Source organism: Macrotis lagotis, chromosome 1, assembly GCF_037893015.1.
Source record: "Macrotis lagotis isolate mMagLag1 chromosome 1, bilby.v1.9.chrom.fasta, whole genome shotgun sequence".
NCBI classification, from domain to species: domain Eukaryota; kingdom Metazoa; phylum Chordata; class Mammalia; order Peramelemorphia; family Peramelidae; genus Macrotis; species Macrotis lagotis.
Window position 1 is genome coordinate 806,002,201 of NC_133658.1, and position 23,936 is coordinate 806,026,136.

Below are 23,936 nucleotides of genomic sequence, written 5' to 3' on the forward strand. Positions count from 1 at the left end.
AGGGGATCTGCCCCAGGTCATCAGGTGAGGTAGGTGAGAAGAGAGGAACTTCAGACTTCCCAAGACCAAGCTTCTTTCTGCCACACTAACCACCTCCCCATTCCCTGTAAGGGAGTTTCTGTTTGTGTTCTACCTTGGTCTTAGAAGATTGTAAATGCAAAGGGAATGTTTTTCTAGTTGTTTAATCCAAAGCACCTACATAAATAAGAGCAATTCAGAGAGAAGAGGGGGATAAGGAGGCCAGATGGTTTCCCAGTTAAAATTGGGGAGCAATTAACCAGTCACTTTGGTAGTCTGCATAACCTCAATGGCACACCTCAAAACACCCTGAACCACACACAAAGAACTCAGCATAGCAACAATAACAGGCTATTTTTTAAAGCTTTGAAGGAACCTTCGAACATAACTGGAAAGGATGTAGGAAGACAGAATCCCAGATCTAGAAGGGACCTTGGAACAAAGAATGTCACTAGAAGGAACCTTAGAATATAGAATAGTAGAACTGAAAAAGACTTGAGAGCAAAGAATGCCAGAAAGAACCTAAGAACAAAAAATGCCAGCTCTGAGAGGTATCTTGGGGCACAGAAGATAAGAAAGAGCCAAAGGGACCTTGAGACAGAGAAAAGGAGAATTTGAATAACTCTTAAAAATGGAATATTAGATATCTATTGTGTAACTTAGAAGTTCTCAAATCTCAGCAATATTGAGCCATAAATGCACTAAGCATTGCCATTGTGTAAAATGAATATTTATTGAGCCCCCCACAAATTTATTACTTTTTTAAGAATTGTATAAAGGCTGCTTCCCCCAGATAGAAGAGATTCTACTACACCACTTCTACCAGACCTTTGAGGATAACTTCATCGATGGAAGAGACTTGCCCATGATCACAAAGTTAGCATACATATGTACAAAGCAACACTTGGTTCTAGGTGGCCTGATTCTGAGACAGACATTATTCTCTAATACTCTGGTGAAACATTACTAAATACAAAGAAGTTTTTTGCCATTGTATATCATATCTACCAGCAAAAGCTATTCTCTTATAGGAAGTCCTATATGTATATGTATGTATATATATGCATATATGCACATATGCACATGAAGACAAAGCACAATGATCCCTTCTTCATCAAAGATTTAATTTTCTTCCTCTCATAATGTGCATTAGTTATTTGCATATTTTATCAGTTCCTACTAGACTATAAGCTTTCTGAGGGCATGAAGTTGAAACCAGCAAAGTATTCAGCATATAGATGTTTTCAGTGGTATTTCATTTCATCTTTCTAATCTTATGGAAAGGGAAGACATAATCTTCTGCAACCACACACACAAAAAAATCAGAGAGAAAATGAAGGTCCTTCCACTTGACTACATTCTTTACATTTTACCTTTCCTTAAATTTTTGACTTCTATGAACATTTGGCCCTGGGGATCACATTCTTCTCCTGGAATCTCTTCCTCTCTGTGTTTTCTGGTTCTTCTATCTGATTGCATTTTATTTTTGCTGGCTTATCATTCATTGATTAACCATGAATGTCCCCCAAAGGGCTTGGGACCTTTTCTCTTTTTTTTTGCTTTGTGTTATCTCATTTGGTGATCTGATCATCAGGTATATTATTGGATTCAACTATTATTTTTAGGGAGATAATTCCCATATCTATAAATCTAGCCATAGTCACTCTCTCTCTCTCTGTCTACATATATATCACCAATTACCTCTTGGTCACTTGAACTGGTTGTTCCACAGACATCTAAAATTCAACACAGTCAAAAGTTAACTCTTTGTATTTCCCTTCGACCTACTCCTTCTTTCTAACTTTCCTCTTAATGCTGAAGGTAATAAATTCATACAAAACAAGCTAAATGGAATCTATCTCCTCAGGGAGTTGATTTTAGTGATAAAGCATTCTGCTTGGAGTCAGAAAACCTAGACCAGAACCCCAAAATTTCAAGTTGTGTGATCCCAAGTTCAGGTTGGCTTTTAAGTGGCATCAAATCCTACATATTCTTTTGCTTTCTTATTGGCCTTTCCCACCAAGAATAGCAATTCCTTTTAAATTTAATCTTAAGAGATGGACATGGGCACTTGGAGATTCTGTGATTTGTCCAGATTCTCATCTGTTTCATATACCCATATGTTTCAGATAAGAACTCAAACCTAGGTTTCCCAGATGTCAAGATTAGTCCCCTAGACCATTGCACTGTACTGTCTCTCTCATCAATAAAAAGGGATTATAATAATAATGATAGTTTCCTTAAAGTACTCAAGGGCTCATCCAGAGAACTGGATGAGATAAAGTGTGTGAAGGCTCTTTATGATTATAGATGTGAATTATTATATCACTAATTAGTTAATCAGTATGCATATATTGGGTAAGCCCTATGGGTGGATCATGAACAGTCCTGGAATTTTAGCAGGATAGAGATCTGAACATATTATATCTGGAAAACTGTGCCTTGCTTTCTACCATTTTTTTTTTTACTGCCGCTTGCTACAAAAGCTCATCTATTTAGTATGGATATATTTGCTGTGGTACTCTAGGGTGGCAAAGCATGGAATAGCATTATTTTAGAACAATGAATATTGCAAATAATTAAAGGTCAATGGGAAAAAATGCATAGTTAAGTGTAAGTTGGCTACATCTGGTTGCCAATGATGACTTGTGTGTCAGAAGTAAGGAAATGGGTCAACTCTGTACCAAGAAGGTAAGAGAACAGCTATGTAGTATCCATCACCTGAGAAATGAAGGCAACCCAAAAGAAGGCTTCCATCTCATTGGACAGGTCCTTTGTGATCCTCGCCAGTCTGTATTAATTCTGCTGGATTTTCTTTGCAATGCTCCAGAAACTCTGGAAACTCACTCAACCCTTGGACTGCTTCAGCCTTTGAAAGTCCTTGCAGCCTTTGCCCTTCGATTGGTTGATTCCTCCCAGAACCTCCATTTTAACCAGTCCCATTCCTCTGAAGCCTGAATTCCTACTCTCTGGCTGCATTTTTCTACAATGTCCCCAAGGCAAGTACTTTCATTCTCAAGCTCTTGCCCCTTTGAAGGGGTAGGGGAAAGCCCCAAACCAGTTAAGTTTTCAGTTCCCTTTAATATGTTATCTTTTCCCTATGGAATGTAAGCTTTTAGAGGGCATTTCTCTAGCCACTCTATTGATTTTATTCCCAGAACTGCCATACAGAAAGGGTCTAATAAATGATTGCTGACTTGACTTGTTGCCTCTATTTGGGATTTATTAGGAAATACAAAAATTATAGAGAATGAGAAAATATACAGATTTTTCAAAATTCAACATTATGGGGCAGCTAGGTGGTGCAGTGTCTAGAGCACTGGCCCTGGAGTCAAGAGGACCTGAGTTCAAATCTGACCTCGGACACATAATAATTACTTAACTGTGTGACCTTGGGTAAATCACTTAACCTTTTTGCCTTGCAAAATCTAAGAAAAAAATCAACTATTATATGTAATGACAAATAGAACAACATGACAGAGTAGAAAGTGTGCTGAATTTGGAACCATAGGGTTCAAATCCTGTCCAATTATTGTGTGATATTGGGAAAATCACTTTAAAATCTTTGAATCTCAATTTCCTCATCTTTAAAATGAGGGGGTTAGATATGATGTGAATGAGATACTATAAAAATCCGAAATTCTGCTTATTCTTAGAGAGTGTCTTCATCATTCGAAAATAAAAATAAAAAAAACTTCAGTTATATAGGACAAGTATAATTTCCCTCCTTTAACAGAGGGTCAGAAAGGAGAAGGGACTTGTCCACCATCACACAGCAAATTCTGATTGTCATGTCTAAAACTCTATTCTGCTGCCTCAGGTGGAGAACACAAGAGGTCTGGATGCTTCTTGACTATTCTCCAGGACTCAGGAGGGATTTCTAAGGGCTAAGATACTAATATCTTTTGCTTTCAGGTTAAAGGCACTAGAGCTGATTTGCTTGAATGGTTCTGGGGCAGGGAGCAGCAGCCAGACCCTCATCTAGCTGTGCCACTTGAGGCCTCAGGAGACTAGTGACAGCAGGGTTACAGTCTGTTGATCACAGTCCTGGGGTAGAAGTGAGGACAAAAGACCAACATTTAATGGTGTGCTGTGGGCAACATATCTCAAAAGAAAGATGTGATTATCTCTAGCCTCCTTTAGAGACAAAGTCCAGCTTTTGGAAGAATTCATTATGGAGAAGAAACTGGCCCTCACTGTTAGAGCAAAATAAATGCATAAATGAAAAATTGCTTATTGTGTTTAAAATTTTGCATTACTATATTATCTCATTCATACCCTACATTTAGAGTCAGAAGTCTTAGCAATCATCTAGTCCCACCCTTTCATTTTACAAGTCAGTAAACTGAGGCACAGAACAGTTATTTGATTTCTCCCATGAGTACTAAGAAGGTAGCCAGGATTCAAACCTAGGTCCACAAATATTTGTAGAGAATGAGAAGATATAAAGATCTTTCAAAATTCAACACTATGGGGCAGCTAGGTGGTGCAGTGGATAAAGCACTGGCCCTAGAGCTTGGCACTATCCTATCACTTCAAGATTAGGGCTCTCACTATATAACAATGTTTACTGTATTCAATTGAATTCATTCAGGGAGAGCCTTAACTCTTCTAGGTGAGTGATTTGGCCAAGTCACACAGGTGCTACTAATAGTCGGAGCCCAGTCTGAAAATTCAACTTCTCTATCTCCTGGTACTACTTTTACCACTGTCCTGGAAGATTAGTTAAACAGAAACTAACCAGAAAATTCATCTACATTGCCACACTTTCCTCCTGCAGAACTAGTGAGTAATACATATGTCTGAGATTTTTTTCAACAAAAATGGTTTTAATGTACTTACAATAATTCTCCTTTCTACAGGGCTCTAAATGCTTTTCTCCTGACATCCTCACTCCCTTTTATAGATGAGGAAACTGAAGCCAAGAGAAATTAAAGGTCTTCCCTAAGGTTATAAAGCTATTTAGTGAACAACATGGGATTTAAATCCAAGTTTCTTTTCTTCTTGTCTAGTGCTCTTCCCACAATACCATAATTAGCATGGGGTGAAAAAGCCCATGTCCCAAGGGACCAGCATCTGGGGAGGGCATGTTTCTTCCCTAGGTGACAAGAATCTGCCTTTAGCCCAATCTTTTCTCAAATCTAAGAGTTTTTTGAGCTTTTTAATAATTAGAGAGAAGTGGTTTTCTAGAAAGGCTTCATGGGTATAGAATGTCAAAATTGAATCTGAAGTTCTGAGATTGAATATTGACTCTATGGCTTGCTTTGGAGACCTTGGATGAATCATTTCCCCTCCTTTAGTTAAAGTTTTCCCATTAATAAAATGAGGATAACTGGCTAGTATCCTATTGCACTGCTAACCATCCTGGGCAAGTTGCCAAGAGGAGTCAGCTTTGTCAACTGTGAAGTGTTAGAGGAATGAATGATGATTCTACTATTACTGTTATTATTATTGAAAGAGTCTAAGATAAATAGAAACATTTCCCCTTTAAACACTTCCCTCACTCTCAAAGGATAGAATCTCAGCCACTTAGAGGCCTGGATGGTAAAGGCCTGGAAACCTGAATAAAACAGATGAGAAGTAAAGGAAACACTGACCAATCTACATCCTTGGGCCAGTCTGTGAAATGAAAAATGGAAGCCAGGAGCCCCATGCTGAATTAGGGAAATTAACAGTGGAAGACCATTCCATCACCTCTCTAAATCTGTCGGAAAGTGTTTCCTAAACCTTAGTTCATACTCTCCTAGTTAATATTTAGAACACTGCAACTTTCTCTGGAAATCAGTTTTTCTGTTAATCAGTCTTTTTAAGCTCAGTCCATGCTCCATTTTCTGGAATGCTCAGAGCATCTTTAGAATCTTTAGAAAGAATCCTTAGGAAAGGAAGGCCCCTAACATTTCTTTGTTAGCTGGGGTTGACCATCCATTTCAAAAGAACCTTCTAAAATTCAAGGGATGTTTTGTGTTTTCATTGTTGAGAAACTAGAACTTAGTAGAAAAGGTTCTGGACTTAAAGTCAGGAGATAGCAGGCAAACCCTCCATGCCTAAGGTGGTTTCATGAATTGCTATGGCCAGCACTTTACAACAACCCCCTAGGGATCTGTGGCTATCTGTGGCCAGTCTCTCCCCAAAGGCAGATGGAAACTCTTCCCATCCTTAGTCAGAAATTTTTTGAAGTGCTGTGATCATGAAAATCCTTCCCCTGGTAACGTGATTTCTGATGAACCTTTGTATGTTTTAATGCCCCCAAATAGTATTTTTTTCTTCATCAAGTAAAGTACATGTTCTGTTATTACTGTTATTTATCTGTTTATTTATTCATCCATTCACTCATTTATTTATGTTTGTTTATTTGTTTATTAATTTATTTATAGTTTTTGCAAGGCAATGGGGTTAAGTGACTTGCCCAAGGCCACACAGCTAGGTAATTATTGAGTGTCTGAGGCCAGACTTGAACTCAGGTACTCCTGACTCCAGGGCCGGTGTTCTATCCACTGCACCATCTAGCTGCCCCTATTACTGTTATTAAAAAACAGTATGCTGTTGGAGGTGGGAGAGGGAAAGAAGGGAGGGAGGAAGGGAAGGTGGGGGGTGGAGAGAGACAGACAGACAAAAAGAAAGAGACAGAGTTAGACTGACAGACTGACAGAGAAGCAGGGTTCAAGTCCTCTATCTGACAAACTACAATCTGAAGAATCCAAGTTACTTTACAATCAAGATTACAAATTCCAGTGCAGGCATTGAGGTACATTGGTAGAAGGGATTTCTTTATAGTTCCCTACAACTATGAAATCATTGTTTGAGACAAAAAAAAATGCTATTATTTGAATGAAGAATGCTGTTGTGGATAGTATCCTGAGTTTAGAATCAAGACTATGACTACTACTGACACATATTAACTGGGTGATTCTGGATACGTACCTCAACCTTTAAATGCTCCAGGCAGAGCTATGATATTATAAGATATACCTACTAATGTTGCTTTGGTGAATAAAGTTTACACATTAGTCTCCAGCAGAATATATAATATGAATAAGAATTTAACTTTTTAATTTTTATTCACTTTTTTTCTCATTTATTTTTCCAATTATATGTAAAGATAGTTTTTCAACAAAAAAGTAACTTTTTATCCATGGCAATGTATGAAAGTTTTGGTTATGACATGGAGGAATTTAGATCACAATTACATTAGTAATAATAAAAATATCTTACAACTTCAAAAAGGCTTTTGTCCCAGGAGCCTGATCTAGCTTCAAAAAAGTGATGACTGTTACAAGGACTCAAAGCTTAATCAGAAGTACAACTCCTAATTCAACGTCAAGGTCCAGGGCTCTGACATAAGGGGAAGAGAAGAGAAGGGAATATTTTTGTAGTACCTTTTTGCAAATACTATCTTACTGATAAAAGGTCCTGAAGTAAGCAGATGCCAACCCACCTTTGATCCTAACTACCTACTTGGCTTCTCAAATACACCTTGGTGACATTTTATACAGATATTTTTTTTTAGCCTGGAGATTTCTATAGGATTTTCCTTTGAGCACGAACAGAGCTCAGCTACAAGGGGGAGCTACGTTTTCCATTTCTGAAGATACAGTGGTCTGATTTGCAAGACCCCCTGCATCCTCCTTGCAATTTACACTCGGACTCACCCCAGCAGTTCGGCTCTCTGGGTGTTACTTACTTTGGATTGACTCCTGTAAGCTTTGAGTTTACACAGCTGTGGAAAGAGAGCCTAGGAGGGATTAATTAAAAAGTACAACACAAATCCTTTTGGAAGTCATTCTCAGGCAGCTCTGATACCAAGGCAGCCTCTTAGACAGTCAGAGAGGAAGAGGCTTTGGATCTTTATTTTCAAGAAACTTTATTTTCAATAAAATGAGTTTTTCCCTGTTTTGTTTTGTTTTTTTTGCTGATCAGGCATCCTTGGTAGCTGTGTGACCTTGGGCAAGTCACTTAACATCTGAGTCTCATTTGTAAAACTGGGTTAAGTGTGGATGTGTGGTCACTGAGTTCCAAAGCTGTCCCTCCCTAATCACCTCAATTCAAAGATGAGGAAACCGGACCACATGGGAGAGGATCACACAGAGTATCTCTGAGCAAAGGACTCTATAAAACATAAAGTACTCTTTCTCTATGTGTGTGTATTGTGGTTTTTTTTTTAAACCAATAACAATAGTTAAGCTAAGCCCAAGAAAAGCAGACCTTTGGGGGAGACAATTGCATTAGTGAAAAAAAAAAAACCTTGAATTCAGATTTTGCTGATTAGTCCCCGAGTGATTTTGGCAAACTACTTAAAACTTTTTGGGCCTCAGTCTAGTCACTAACAAGTATTTAATGAGATCTTCCAAGGGTCCAGCACTGCTAGGGCTGGGGATCCAAATATAGAACATGAAACAATCCCAACTCTCAAGATCTTTCATTCTCAGAGTCCTTTGCTATAAAATGAGAAGAGGGGGTTGGAATAGATTATCTCTAAGGTCCCTTTCATTCCTAAATCTATGAACTAGAAAGCAACAAATCTCTTTAGAGAAATCATGAGGAAAGCTCTCCTATTCCTGGAAGATTTTTTTATTTTTGAGGGGGCAGAGAATAAGATAAATTTATGCTATCTGTGCATTTCTCTTCCCCTCACCCCCATCCATCTCAGGTTCTAATAGAAACTATCCTAAATAGATTCTGAGGGCCTTTACAGGTGACCTTTGTAGTGTTTTTGTGAAAGTGGGGACTGCTGTTACTTTGTTCTGATTTTTGCTTAGAGCAAGAATGCCATCCCAGAACCAGTCACAGGAGGATAGTGAGTCTTACCTGCATCTCTTGTCAAAAAGAACTTTAGTCACCCAGAAAACGGAAGCCCAGACACTCTGTCTGGGTGTGGGACATATTTATTACCAACCTGCAGAATTTTACACACAAAGAAAGGCGCCCCTCCGGGAATGCAAAGTGTCTACAAACCACAGTAGCAGAGAGCCAGCCACTGGCAGAAGACAGAATAAATAAGCCAGCAGCCCAAAAGCTATCTGAAAGTCTCACTAACTTCCCTACACATCAATAATGCAGTAATGTCATCAACTCACTGAAGACTCAAATGATGCTTTTGTTGCTACTCAGTTAATTAGTAAAGAGAGAGATTAAGGTTTTTAATCTCTGTTTTTAACCTTCTGGGTATATGTATTTCTAGGTGAACAAAGAAAAAAATATAAGTAGAACAATCATCTTTAAAAGGTTATCAGTGGTTAGGATTTAAACATCTCTGTCATAAAAATCATAGGCCCTTTAGAGCTGGAAGGAGTCTGAAAAATCCTCTTAATCCCACTCCCTCATTTTACAGAAAATGATAGAGATCCAGAGAGTGAAATGTGACTTACCTTGGGTTACACAGTCAGAGTAATAAAGATTCCAGCCTGAATCAAAATTAATTTATACATGTATCAAGAGCCTGCTACTTCATATGTACTAGGTGTTGGAAAACAAAAATGACTGAACCTGTGTGATTTCACTGGTGTGGATCGTGCAAATGAGGAAAGTGCCCTCTCTGCCTAGGTTAGTCTTCACCTTCTTTGTAATTGCAAACTCAGTTTCATAGTGCTCTCAAAGGTTCAATGACTTGCCTATGGTCACAAGGCCAAGTCAGAGTGTCTCAGATGAGAAATGGATCCAAGAAGACCTGAGTCTGAGGCTGGCTTCCTAGCTGTTAGCCCAAGGAGGTGTGTTTACACCACCCAAGGTTCTTTGAACTTCTCACTATCTCCTTTGAACCTATATGGATGTGATTAAATGCTAAAGCTAGTGAATGGCTTAAGGAATTCTTGGTCTTAAGTATGGCCTTGAGTTGGACCCACAACTGTAGGTAGCAGCAATATAAAGCAACTTTGCATTGCCCCAGGAGGACTAGTCCTCATTTCCACTGCCTCTCCCCAGCCAGGACAGTCTTAGCCTACTTCTTTGAAAAGACCCTCTAGGCAAGCTTTTTTTCACTATACAAAACACATCAGAGTCACCCAAGAAAGAGTTTTAAAATGCATTAAATGTCAAGATTTCTTCTCCACATTCTAAAGAGGAAAAAGAGCCGGGGGGGGGGGGGGGGGGGGTTGAAGAGGAGTGTATGTGGTGGGAAAGGGTAAGGGGAAAGACTGGGAGGAAAGGGATCTGTATCTAGCAGCAGCCATTAGCTTCTTCCCTCACACCTTTAGGGGCCAGCTCACACTAATGGTTTCACCTCCTCTATAAATCAGTGGGGCTGCAGCTGATTCATTCAAGGCTGGGAGCTGGGGAACCAGCTTGGCCAAGGCTGGGTCCCCTGTTGCTGTTTACCCTGCCGCAGGTAATGAGCCACTTGATGAATCGAACACGTGGTAGTCAACAACTTTTCCCAGGTTTATTGCCTGAGGTCTCCAGAAAAGAGGAGGAGGGGAAGAAGGCATTCCCTGGCTTGGTTAACACTTTAATTGGGAAAGATCCTGATTTTTCCCACCTTCTTCCAGCTTCTTCCCCCTCCTACTCAGCTGGGGATCACAGCCCACCTCCCCAGAGCCTCTACCAAATAGCCCTCCTGAATCCTTTCCCCATCAATCTCTTGAGCCTTAAATATCCAGACCCCTTCTGGGCCATTTCCTGCCACAAATTGGGGAACACAACCAGGCAAGCAGATCACATTCAAATAAACAAATAATTATTAAACACCTCTTTTCTGTACAGAGACTAAAGGAAGGTTACCAAAAAAATGGTGTCTCCCCAAAGTCCAGCAGCTCATTCTAGAAGGTACTTGATTTTTTGTTTGTTTTTACCGAATATCTTTAACTCTATTTTTATCATCTATATTTTTCCCCAGGTGAGAGAAGAAAAACTGTTTATAAGACTTGAAGAGCCTGGGCCGGCTGTGTCTTTCTCACCAGATACTGGGACCTTGGGGGCGGAAGGGACCTCTGTGATCACAAAGTCCGGTTTTCTTATTCTAGGGATAAGGAAACTTAGGTCCAGGCATATCTTGGCACGAGCACTCTCAAAGCCAGCACCCAAGTCGCCGGAATCTGCAGCGTTTTCCCAACACTGTCATCCCACAGGGCCAACACTGCAGAGACAAAAAGAGTTGGAGCTACGGGAGACCTTCCCTTCGTTCCACTGCCTTGGGCTTACAGGTGAGGGAGGGCTGAGGCTGTGAGGTCTTAACTCCCAGGTAAACTACTGCCAGGCTCGACCTCAAATCCAGCCCCCCCCCCCCCCCCCGACTTCATAATTCTTTCCCTTGGCCTATACCATCTTTCAAAGAGATACAGTGACTTGGAGTGAAAACTTCCAAAAATGTTTCTGGGAAGACAAGCCGCTGGCGTTTGCAGCCTCGCTGGTTATGGATTGACTTCTAAGTTGTCAGGGCATTTCACTACCCCACCACTGCAGGATGCTCCTGGCCCGGGAACTTTCGGGGAAAGAATCTGGGGTTGGAGTTTCAGTTGGTGCAACTTTTTCTTCCCTTTAAAAAAAATCGATCTAGCCAACTCTTTGTGATAGGGAGAGCCCCCCCCCCCCACGCCCCCCCATAAAGTTCTAGGACACGACCGGAGAGGAGGAGAAGCTGCAGAGTTTAAGTAGCGGGCAAGCAAGAACCCTTCATCAACACACCGCATGGCCAATCATAAATCCAGGGCAACGCACCTTTGTCTCCTCCACCTTTCATGCACAAGCCCCCCTCCCTCTCTTCCCGCCCCGCAACGCACCTTGCAGGAGGACAAAGAGAGAACAAAGTTAGGACGAGAAAGAGAGAGAGTGACTTACCATTGGCGGGGACACAGAGGTTTGCGGAGCCACTTTTAACTAAGAATGAATTAGGGACAAACTCTTCCTCAGAGTCAGAGTCCTGGGTTGGCTGGGCCACACCGTTGCCTAGCAACCGCCTCTGGCTCTCATTGGCCGGCGGGGAAGGGGGAGGGGAAGGGGACTGCTCCATAGGGGTTGATGAAGCAGATGAACAATGCAAGGGACGACCTGCGGACCACAAGCACAAACACAGACAGAAAAATAAAATACTTTGAAGGAACACACGTGGGAGGTTTGGGGCGGGGGTGGGGAGGAGAGCGGGAGTCAAGGTAAAGCATGCATCAACGACATTTTAAAAGGAGGTGTACCGCACATATCGGGGTCTCTACCCATCTGCTTGCAGGGGAAACTGTTGGACAGGCTCTGCAGAAGCTGCTCCACAAGCACCTTGGAGGCGCAGAATAAGTGCATGCGCCTACTCCAAGTTTGGGGAGTAGGACGCACTCCCATGCCCCGAGCCTCAGAATTACATGGTAAAGTGCCCAATGTTCAATATAATTGATTTATTTATTATTCGGCATAATTAAAGGTCTAATTCTTGGTTGATAGTTTAAATCCGACACAACTAAAATCAAGACCTGGGTCACTTAAGGTCACTTATCTACACAGTGAAGGGTTTGGACTAACCTTTCTCTGATGTTTCTTCCAGTCTCGAGATTCTGAATTTTAAAGTTCTTTCTGGATTCTAACCATCTCTATCATTTAAAGTTCTTCTTAGCTCTAAGATTCTACGAACTAAATTCCCTCCCACCTCTAACATTCTGCCTTCTAAATTCACCATGTATGTTCTAAGTTTTCTCCCGGTTCTAACAACATACCACCATTCTATAGTATTCCTTGTTCTGAAGTCCCTCCCAGCTCTGGCAGTCTGTGTTCTAAGTTCTCTTCCAGGTCTAACGTTTTAAGTCCAGGCATCCCTCCCAGTTCTACCATTTGATGTCCAAAGTTTCCTCCCAAGGCTGGCATTCTGTGTTCCAGGACCTTTCCCAGAACTAAAATTCTAGACCCTCATGTACCTTTTACCTCTAATATTCTTTCCCCTGTCTCTTCATCCCCTACATCTATAGCTGAAGATTCATTTCATCTCAATGATTCTGTGACCAAAGCCCTCACTCTTTTGGACATCCAATTTGAAGGCAGCATTTAGAGGCATGGACAGAAATCTCAGCAATTTATATACCCAAGGATGACATTCCAATATGTGCAATACATCATCCAAAACAGGACATAAGCACAGACATATAAAACAAGTTACATAGTTACAAGACAATGCATACTGTTTGGCAATGAGGGCTTTAGTTGTTTATGCCCTCTTCAGAAGTATTGATTTCTCTCATTTTGTTTAAATTCAGTCAACTGCATCCAGATTTTGATAAGACTTGACCTTAGACATTTTACCACATTCCAAATGTCCTTCTGGTGGATTCAATATATTTGGCAGGTGGGTAGAGGGGTAGGTCAGGGAATAGGGCCATTATGAGAGGGAGGAGGAAGAATTAGAATCCCAGCAGCTGCTGAATATTTAGGTTTTTGAGTTGTTAGTTTTTTGGTTTATTTAATTTATTTTTTTGTGCTCCATTCAACTTTCAGCTCCCATTCAGTTCAGTCATCAAATTCTACTATGTTGTATGTAGGATACAATTCCTATGTCATTCTTCTTACCATACTACAGTCTATCTTTCAAAAAGGATAAATGGCATAATGGACTTGTATTGAGAAAATCTAAAATTTTTAGATCTGTCATTTAATAATTTAATAATAATCTTAGGTAAGTTTCTCATGCCCTCTGAATCTTGTTTTTTTTTTTGTGAAGTAGGGAAATAAAACTGGTATTACCTATCAAACTGGGCTGTAGTGAGAAAAAATTCTTTGTGAAACAGAAATTGGGAGATACCATTAAAAACACAAATATTTACAAAGTCCTTGAATTCATCTTGAATAATTAGCCACCATAAATTTTCCCTGAGTGCCTCCACTGTCCAAGGACATTATTTTCAGTTAGGGGAAGTGACAGATCCATGAAAGAGATAACACCTCAGTTGGACATAAAGGATATCAACAAAAGGCAATTTTGAAGTTTCATACGGGGATTCAAAAAAGACTCCTGCTCTCTTGGAGTTTATAATCTAATGGAGGTTCACAAATATTTATGTGTATAAATGTTTATACATAAATATATATATATACATATATATGTATATATACATATATATATGAACTGACACAGAATGAATGGAGCAGAATCAGGAAAACAATACTCTAGCAACAAAAATATAAAAATGAACAACTGAAATAATTCCATCATGATGAAGAATGTTACCCGATTCCTGACAGAGGAGGGATAAACTTAATATGCAAGATGAGATAATGCAGCTTTTTTAAAAGTAGAAATATGTTTTGTTTATGTAAATTTGTAAACAAGGGTTATGTTTTTCTTTTTTTTTAATTTCAGTGGAGAAGGGTATAAAGAAAAAATAAATGCTTGATGAGTGAAAATAAAACTTATATGAAGACATATTCCACCAAACATTTTAAGTATTTTTTTTCCAAAAACAATATTTGGTAAAGTACCATTTTAGGACATAATGTCATTCGAGTATGTATTCATTCAGCAAACTAAGCACTTACACTATACATAGCACTGAGGATAGAAAGAATGTTAAGACCTAGGTCCAGTCCTCAAGGAGCTTATAATCTAATGGAGGGAAAGCGCACATATATAAATAAAAATGATACAAGGGAGATGAGAAGAAGTTTAAAAATGAAGATCAAACAAAGTACATGGGACATTTGAGGAGGGAGACATCATTTTCAGTTAGAGGAGGTGACAGCTCCATTAAAAAAATAACATCTGAGTTGGACACAAAAGAAAGAAAGGGATTTCAACAAAAGGAAATGTTGAGGAAGGTTGGAAAAATAAAATTCAAGGCAGGATTTAAATTGATGGAGATGTAGGGGGAATATATTCTAATGACAATGAGCAAAGATGAAGAAGTAGGGAAATGAGAGATTAATTTAGGGCAGGGAAAGCAGATATTTGTCTCTAATATAGCTTTTATGAAAGAGAGTTGTATGAGTCTGAAAAGAAGGTGATAGAGTGGAGGAAATAAATGTCAGTTTGAGCTCTATTTTCTGTGGCCCAAAATAAAGGGTAGCTAAGTGGCTCAGTATATAGAGTTCTGGACCTAGAATAAGGAAGACATGAGTTCAAATATGGTCTTAAATATTTATTAGTTAAGTAACCAAGGACAAATCTATTTAATCAGTTCAAATATGGCTTCAGACATTTACTTGATGTGTGACCTGGGCAAGTCATTTGACTTTTTGCCTCAGGTCCTATCTGAAGAAGGAAATGGCAAACCATTCTAGTATCTTTGCCAAAGAGAAACCCAAAAGGAGTCACAAAGAGTCAAACACAACTGAAACAACTGAACAACAACAACCATGGACAACTTATTTAATTTCTGAGTCAGTTTTTCCACTTTTGTAAAATGGAGGCAATAATACCACCAACTTCCCCAGGGATTTTGTGTGGATGAAATGAGATAAAGTAAGGAAAATGTAAACGTATGTAAGTTGTAAACTTTAGTAGTGTATAAATAATATTTTTATTATTAGTTGATAAAAAGTTATAGAAAGTTTCTAAGGCAAATGAGTGACATGGTCAGACGTGACAGGGTTAGAAAAATGGATTAGAACAGAATGTTAAATAGTTTTGCAGACTTTATTGGTATCCAGCAACATTTACCCAGTGCTGCCTGAACCAGATTAAAATGTAACTGAAAACTATTTTTCCAAAAAAATAGAGTACAATGTTAATATTTGGTTTTCTAAGTCAAAATACACCCCATAAAGAGTTTTAAATATGTTTTGTGGCCCCCGTTTCTATTTAAATTTGATTAGATTGGATTAAGCAACTAAGAGTCTGAAAGTAGAGATGAACTAGAAGGTTTCTGTAATAGTCTAGGCAAGAGGTAATAAGAGCTTGAAGTCTGGTAAAAGTAACAGAGACAGAAGGAATGGACAGATGTTGGAGACATTTAAATGATGTAAAGACCCTCCATCGGTCACAGAGGTAGCAGGAGATTGTGGCAGTCTTAGGATTCACAATGAGAATAAGGATAGGCTTGAGATGTCATGTCAGCAATGGTAACTTTTGGAGAAGAAAGGGATAAATGGGTGAAATGGAAGATTTTGGATTGTTTTGAGGATAACTATCAGCCCTGATGATTGATGAGATGGAGAAAGTAGATCAAAGAAAAGGAATTAAATGATAATTAACTCAGAGGATCCACTTTTGCTCATCTCTGTAGGAAGCAGCCTCTGTGTATTGGAAAGGAAAATTGAGAGACAAGAGACCCAAATATAATCCTGTTTTTACTTCCCATCTGGGTGCCCTTGGGCAAATCATTTAACCTCCTAGGCTCAGTTTCCTTCTCTGTAAAATGAGGGTAGTAATAACATCTACAGCCAAGGGTTGTTGTGAAGATCAATTGAGATAGAATATAACAAGTATTATATTGGTGGTGGTGGTGGTGGTGTGCCTAGGTGTACTACTACTAGTAGTAGTAGTAGCAGCAGCAGTAATAGTAGGGGTTCTATTTAAATGCAGAATACATAGGATTATAAAGCAAAGTGATTATACAGAAACGTAAGTATTAAAAAAAAACAAGTTAACACATCAGCAAGTTAAGAACTCTAAAGGACCCTAGAACTCCCTGAGGATAGTGACAGTCATTTTTGTTTTCATGTTTCGTGCCCAAGGCTGTGTGGATAAATGAATAGAGAGCATGCCTCTGAATCAGATAGGTCTACCTCAGATCACAGGTGTCAATCTAAATTGATAGAAGGAATTCACTAAACTAATGACATTACAGTCCCAGTGGAGGGGAAAATCCCTATTGCCTGTGCCAAAGAAGATGTTGATTGAGATCAATTAATAATTTATTCTGTCCCCTTCTCCCTGGTCTCATGTAATAGACATAAGAAAAATAGATTGAGAAAAGTTAGGCAAATTATATCGGGTCCTTTAACATCTCTGAGTCTTAGGCTCCACATCTGTAAAATGAACAATGTAGTAAACTGCTATATTCATCTTAGATGCTTTGCTAAAAAACTTTTTTTTTTTTTAAGGGCTACCTATACTTTAAGCTCCATTGGTGTAGGAACTGCATCTTAACTGAACCTTGCATCCTTCCAGCTTCCAGTTTCCAACTCAGGGCTCTTCTTGCATCTTTTTTTTTTAACTTTTTAACTTTTATTTAAGGCAATGGGGTTAAATGACTTGCCCAAGGTCACACAGCTAGGCAATTATTAGGTGTCTGAGACCGGATTTGAACTCAGGTCCTCCTGACTCCAAGGCCCATACTCTATCCTCTGCTCCACATAGCCACCCCATTCTTTCGCATCTTTAAAGACAAACAAACAACAACAACAACAAAATGTTTGTTGCAGTCAGATTTGTAGTATAAGGATAGTCATCCTTCTTCACCTTGGGGCTACTAAGGCTCAGATATTAAATACCAGGCCCTGGTCATACAGTGTCATAATCTGAGATTCAAACCAATTTCTTTAAGATGTACCAGACCACAGGAGCTCTCTGTGAGAGAACTACAGAACCAAAAGGAAGACATTTTAGTCAAAGTATGTGGTGAAGGTGGATAGAAAGTGTGGGAGTCAAGTATGTATTTCTATCTATTCAGACTCATTCAAAATGATGTGGAGAAAGAGATATTTTATTTCTGGAAAAAGTTTACAAATCAAAACCCAAACAACCAAAATAAAATGGAGAAAGGAGATTTGGATGTACTGGGTTACATGGACCTCTGCACTTTTCAGACAAAAAGAGTACAAGATGTGGACTCATCTCAAATTGCTTTATCTTAGAATAAAACAACTTTAAAGATCATCTGGGCTAACTTTCAGGGAAACCCAGTACAAAAATTCTTTCTAAAACATGACCCACAATTGCTTACCTGACCCCTACTCAGACAGCTCCCAAGATAGACTCATGGTCTGCCAAAGAAGCTCATTCCATCTGTGGATAGCGTTACTATCACCAACTTCTTCCCTAGCAATCTGCCTCCCTACCCCTTCCACTTAATAGTCACACACTCTCAGGATCACAGAGATTTCTGGTCTTCCCCTTATCTAAATCAGAATCCCTTCCACAACAGTACTGAGTAGTCTGCTCAAAGATTCCTAGTGATGGAGAATCTATTGCCTCTGAAGACACCATTTGACTTTGGGAAAACTCTTAAGTGTTAGGAATTTATTTCTGACACCGAATTTAATCTTCCTCTTACAATGTCCTCCACCATAATCAACTAATTCTGTCAACTTAAATTGTGGTCAAGCACAAACCTAAAAATCTCCCTTCCATGTAGCCCTTCAAATACATTAAGAAATAGATTATGTCCCAAAGACTAAATGCTTAAGTCTCCAATTTCCCAAGAGTTCCAAGCTTTTCTGGGATTTCTGGAACAAGAGTAAATCTAACTATCCCTCCCTTTATATAATAGTCCTTTCAATGTTTTAAGAAAACAATCATAATAATATAATCATTAATAATGATTAATAATTAATAATACTAACCAGACTTGGGATCCTAGCTTTTGAACTGGAAAGGCATTTGAAGCTGACCTAGTTCAACTCCCTAATTCTACAGATGAGGAGACTAAAACTCAGAGGTTAAGTGACGGACTCAAGGTCAAAAATGGTATGGCACAGATTGACAACCAACTAACTCTGACTACAGATATGGCATTCATTCCTCAGTCCTACATGGCCTCAGTTATTTAATAGTAACAAAAGTAAAGTATTCTGGAAGTTGTATTGAGAAGTGGAAAGTGTACTGGTCAGAGACTCAAGAAACTTTGGTATTATTTCCAAGTTTCAATGTTGGTAAAATGAAGGGGTCAGATTTGAGTTTCTAGTTCTTTCTATTTCAGTATTCTTTAACCCAACATGTCTTAATCTTTTTGTGTCATAGATCCCTTGGCAGTCTGTGGCATAATAACTATGAACCTTTCCCAGTAATCTTTGCAAACCTTAAATCACAATAATAATGCTAGATATTGTTATTATTATTAATATTTAATTTTTGCAAGGCAATGGGGTTAAATAACTTGCTGAAGGTCACACAGTTAGGTAATTGCTTAGTGTCTGAAGTCAAATTTGAACTCAGGTCCTCCTGGCTCCAGGGCCGGTGCTCTATCCGCTGTGCCACCTAGCCGCCCCCTATTGTTATTATTTTAAACAGAAAAATTACGTAGCACGGCAGGCCAATTATGTAGAAATGTTATTGTGACAATAACAGGTCTCTATTGGTAAAACAGAACAATATATGCAAAACATTGTCAAGCGAATGCTGGATTGCTTAACTTGAATAATAACAACAACAATAATAATTGCTGTTCAATGGCTTTAGATATATATATGTATATGTGACTCTTTTTGACCCTATTTGAGGTTTTCTTTACAGAAATACAGAAGTGGTTTGCCATTTCCTTCTCCAGATCATTTTACAGATGAGGAAACTTGAGGAAACAGGGTAAAGTGACTCGCCCAGGGTCACACAGCTAGAAAATATTTGAACTGAGATTTGAACTTGGAAGATGCATCTTCCTGATTCCAGACTGGGTGCTTTATCCTCTGCACCAGCTAACTGCCTGATAACAAGTATAGTAATATTAATCATATATCTAGCACTTAGCAATTTGTAAATCACTTTACAGAATCTATCCCATTTGATCCCCATGCCAACCCTGGTAAGTTGGGGCAATTATTCTTATTTTACATATAAAGGAACCGAGTCTGAGAAAAATAAAGTGTCTTGCTAAAGATCACACACAGGGGTTAGATTTGAATTCAGGTCTTCTTAATTCCAAGTCTTAATTCTATCCACTGAGATGCCCACTTCTCAATAAAATAAAAATACTAAACACTGGGTTGCTCTTTGATAAGGAATATCCAGTTGATTTTCACTTGTAATGAGATGTGAAAATGTCTATAGTTTATTACGGTAACTAAGTTACTGCAAATATTAATGTAGCTTATTGCCCACATTTATAATTAAAAGAGAAACTAAATTTCAGTTAGAGGTTAGTAAAAATAGATGACTTTCCCCTCTATCAATCCCTTGAAATCTATCTCTGGGCCCATTTTCAGTCCCCTTCTCTCTCCCCCCACCAACTTTAATTTCTGACATTCAAAATTTATAGATTCATTCTAATTCTAAAATTCTTTATTCTTACATTCCAAGTCCTAAACATAATTTCAAACTTAGACATTTTTTTCATCTACCCTTTGGACTATGGTTCCTCTTCTTTAGACATTTCATCGTCTGAGGTCTCTTCCAACCTAAAGGGTCTCTAAAAACAATATACAGAATTCTGACTATATAATGGATCCTTAAGGTCTCTTCTAGTTCATAAGGTCTATAAAAATAATACACAAAACCCTGATTATATAATAGGTCTTTGACAACTTAAGTTTGGGGGGAGGAGGAAGAAAGAATAAGAAAGAAGGGGCTAAAAGGCAACCTCCTTAGGCTACCTTAACATAAGTAAGCCTTTTCCCATCTGTTAAATCCTATGGGCCAAACTTGGCCATTCAGGCAACTCCCACTAAGTCAACTTGAGTTGACAGTGGGTATTTTCAGAGTAGACTCAAGCTATTTGTCTCTATGACTTATACTGGGAAATGCTCTCCAGAAACCAACCTGTAGTAAATTGTTCACACTATATTTTAGCCTAGTCTCATTTGACTCTCCTCCTCCCACCTCTTGGGGCTCTAAGAATTCTTCCCTCTTGACTGCATCCCTCCTTCACATTAACTAGGAGCCCTTTTCTCAAATGCCTGGAGAAAGTATGTTTAACCAAACACATACACACATAAACTATGCTTCTGTTTTCTTTTTGGCCACACAGATGAAGAGAATTTCTTTGGATCATATATGGATATACATATATATATATATATATACATATATATATATACATATATATATATGTTCACACATCTAAACACACATATATGAATATATACATACAAATTAATGCATGAGTTACAAAGACAATGAAATAGTCCTTGCTTTGAAGAAGCATGTATACATAAAAGTCATTTATATAAAATAAACATAGGGCAATGCAGGAGAGATGTTCTAACAGCTAAAGAGAATGAGAAAAGGTCTCATGAAAAAGATGATTTGAATCTATATCTTGAATGAAATTAGAGATTATCAGATGTAAAGGTAAGGAAGGAGTGAGTCCCTAGCCACTGAGGACTTGTGTAAAGAGAAGGACAATCTCCTTATCTGTAGTGAATTGAGAACATAAATACAGAGATAGCTGGGTGGCTCAGTGGATTGAGCACTGAGTCTGAGGTTAAGAAGAACTGAATTCAAATCTGACCATCAGACACTGATTAGCTGTGTGACCTTGAGTAAGTCATTTAAACTGTTTGCCTGAATCCACTGGAGAAAGAAATGGTTTAAGACAACACCATCAACAGTACAATCCATATGGTAATGAAAATCTGAACATGACTGAACAACAGCATATATACATACATATTGTCTACTATCTATCTCACATTTTTTAGAGCTCTTTACAAAATGAGTCCTGGAGAGATGATGATGATGCTGATGCTGATGCTGATGCTGATGCTGATGCTGATGCTGATGCTGCTGCTGATGATGATGATGCTGATGCTGATTGTAAGCTTGTGTGGGGTAGGAATTGTCTTTTGTATTTTTTTATATCCCCTGTACTTAACTCAGTGAATGGAATATAGTAAGCATTTAATAAATGGTTTTTGATTAACTAATACTAATAATTAATACTGATAACAACTGGAGAGCTTTGTAATAGAGTGGGATTGAGTCCCAATCCTAGAGTCAGGAAGATGTGGGTTCAGGTTCTGCCTCTGATAACTGTGTGATCACAGAGAAGTCACAATCTATTCTCTATAGGTAACTCTTTAAGATGTAGGTTATTGATCAGTTCCTGATTTGCATTGGTAGAAGGACTTTCCAAGAAGGGAGCTACTCATACTGATGAAACCAATGTTCCAAAAGAAAGTAAAGGAAGGGAAGGAGGGGAAAAAAAAGGAAGGAAGAGAGAGAGAGAGAGAGAGAAAGGGAGGGAGGAAGGAAGAAAGGAAAGAAGGAAGGAAGGAACAGAGGAACAAAGAAAAGGAAGAGAGGAAGATAGGAAAGAGGAAAAGAAGGAAAGGGAAGAAGCAAAAGAAGCAAGGAAGCAGAAAAGAAGGAATAATAATCTCCCAGGTTTTATAAAAATTTCCAGAAGATACAAATTCTTCATGATAAAAGTAGAGTTGACTTTTTAAAAGTGAACTGGACTTTGCTTATAATGATAGTAGTTCACATTTTTGTAGGATGTGGTAGTTTCTGAAGTACTTTCTTCACAATAAACCTGTGAGGTAAATCATGTAAAATGTTTGGGAGTGAAAGAGATAGAGTTGGAAGGATTATTTCAACCTTAATCCTGTCAAAGATGAGAGAACTAAGGTCTAGAGATATTAAGGGATTTATCCTAGGTCACATTGATAATAAGAACCAAAACCAGAATCTGAAGCCAGGTTCAGTGACTCTAATTCTTTCAATTATATTTTCTTCATCTTAGAGATGAAGAAAATGAAGCTTTAGAGATTTGAGTGACTTACCAAGATCATGGAGTCTGCACTCAAATCAGGTCTTTAGATCCCTGATCCAGCATGCTCTTTCCACTATATCAGGATATTTCCCTTTATTTTGGGTTTTTTTCCCATTAAACTGTCTAAATTCACCAATACTGAGGTTTGGAAAGGGGTAGAGGGCTAGCTGGATTAATCACAAATTACTCATAAATGTGAATAAACAGAGAGAGAAATTTATGGTAGACCTTGGACAATTGACATTCACAATATGGCTAGTTCAACAGGAAGTCTAGGTCTTGTTCTGAGAGTTGATTAAGAAAGTCGTCTCTTAACAGCTGTTTTCAGAGTCATATAGTATTTCCTGATGTTTCACTCAGGATTTTTTTAAACTTAATGTTATTTTCCAATTGAACTTACAGCTGTAAACCTCCAGAATAAAGGTGACACATGAACTTTCTAGAAATCATTTGGATTCAGACTGCAAGAGGACACTCAAAGTTTACTGGAGAGGGGAAAAAGCTAAAATGACCTGGAAACATTGTAGACTAATCAGAAAAGGAAGCCACAGTTTAGTGGAATGAACATTGAATTTGGAGGCAAAAAAGTCCTGGATTTTAGTTCTGCTTCTAACTTGTATGGTCCTAGGTAGGTCATTTCATTCATACTCCTTTGTAAAATAAGGATATTGGAGACATCATCTTTAAGGTCCCTTGAAGTTAGTTTCTGTATGTCCTTTAAGGAAAACAATGGAAAAGAATGAATTTTACAGACTATAAAGCTGGATACAGATCTGAAAGATTATTATTAAGGCCTTGGGATTAGAACTATGGAATGTTAGAACTTCAAGGAGGGGAATCAGGACATAAAATGTGGAAAGGATTTGAAAGTTGAAACTATCAGAGCAGGAAAGACCTCAAATCATATTAAAACACAGAACATATAATGTTGGAACTAGAAGGGACCTGAGAATGTGCCACTTAGAGCAGGAAAGGACCTCAGAACATTTTGACCCATAGAACACAGATTGTCAGATTTGAAAAGGTCATTGTACTCTCAAAGAATACAGAACATAGAAGGTTGGAATTGGAAGAGACCTTAGAACATAGTAAATTGGAATGCTGAAAAAAAATATGAGATTTTGAAGGAACTTCAAAATATAGACAATGAAAATATATAACAGAGCCTGTTAGACTAGATGGAACCTTAGAACAGAATGTTTGAATGTGGAACGAAAGATGTTAGAACTGGAAGAAGAAAATCTTAAAAAATAGAATAATGAATGTGAAAACTAGAAATGACTTCAGAAATAACACAGAATGTTGGGATGCAGAACACAACATAATATATAGTTAATTGGGTTAATTAAAACAGAGTTTTGTTGGGTTAATTGGGTCCTTAGAATGTCATGATTGAACAAAATAAAGAATTCTAAAACTGGGAAGGATCTC

At 38.4% G+C, this 23,936-nt stretch overlaps 1 protein-coding gene across 7 annotated transcripts in view; it reads right to left on the bottom strand.

The window, feature by feature from the left end:
* Positions 1-23,936, bottom strand: part of TENM4 (teneurin transmembrane protein 4) — a 1,252,272-nt gene that overhangs the window by 421,505 nt on the left and 806,831 nt on the right. For 6 of the 7 annotated variants that reach the window (XM_074216997.1, XM_074217000.1, XM_074216995.1 and 3 more), the window contains one exon: positions 11,788-11,997. The exons of the other annotated variant lie outside the window; for it this stretch is intronic. In XM_074216997.1, coding sequence (XP_074073098.1) covers positions 11,788-11,997 — 210 coding nt within the window. The remainder of the gene's footprint in view (positions 1-11,787; positions 11,998-23,936) is intronic. 7 annotated transcript variants of the gene reach the window in all.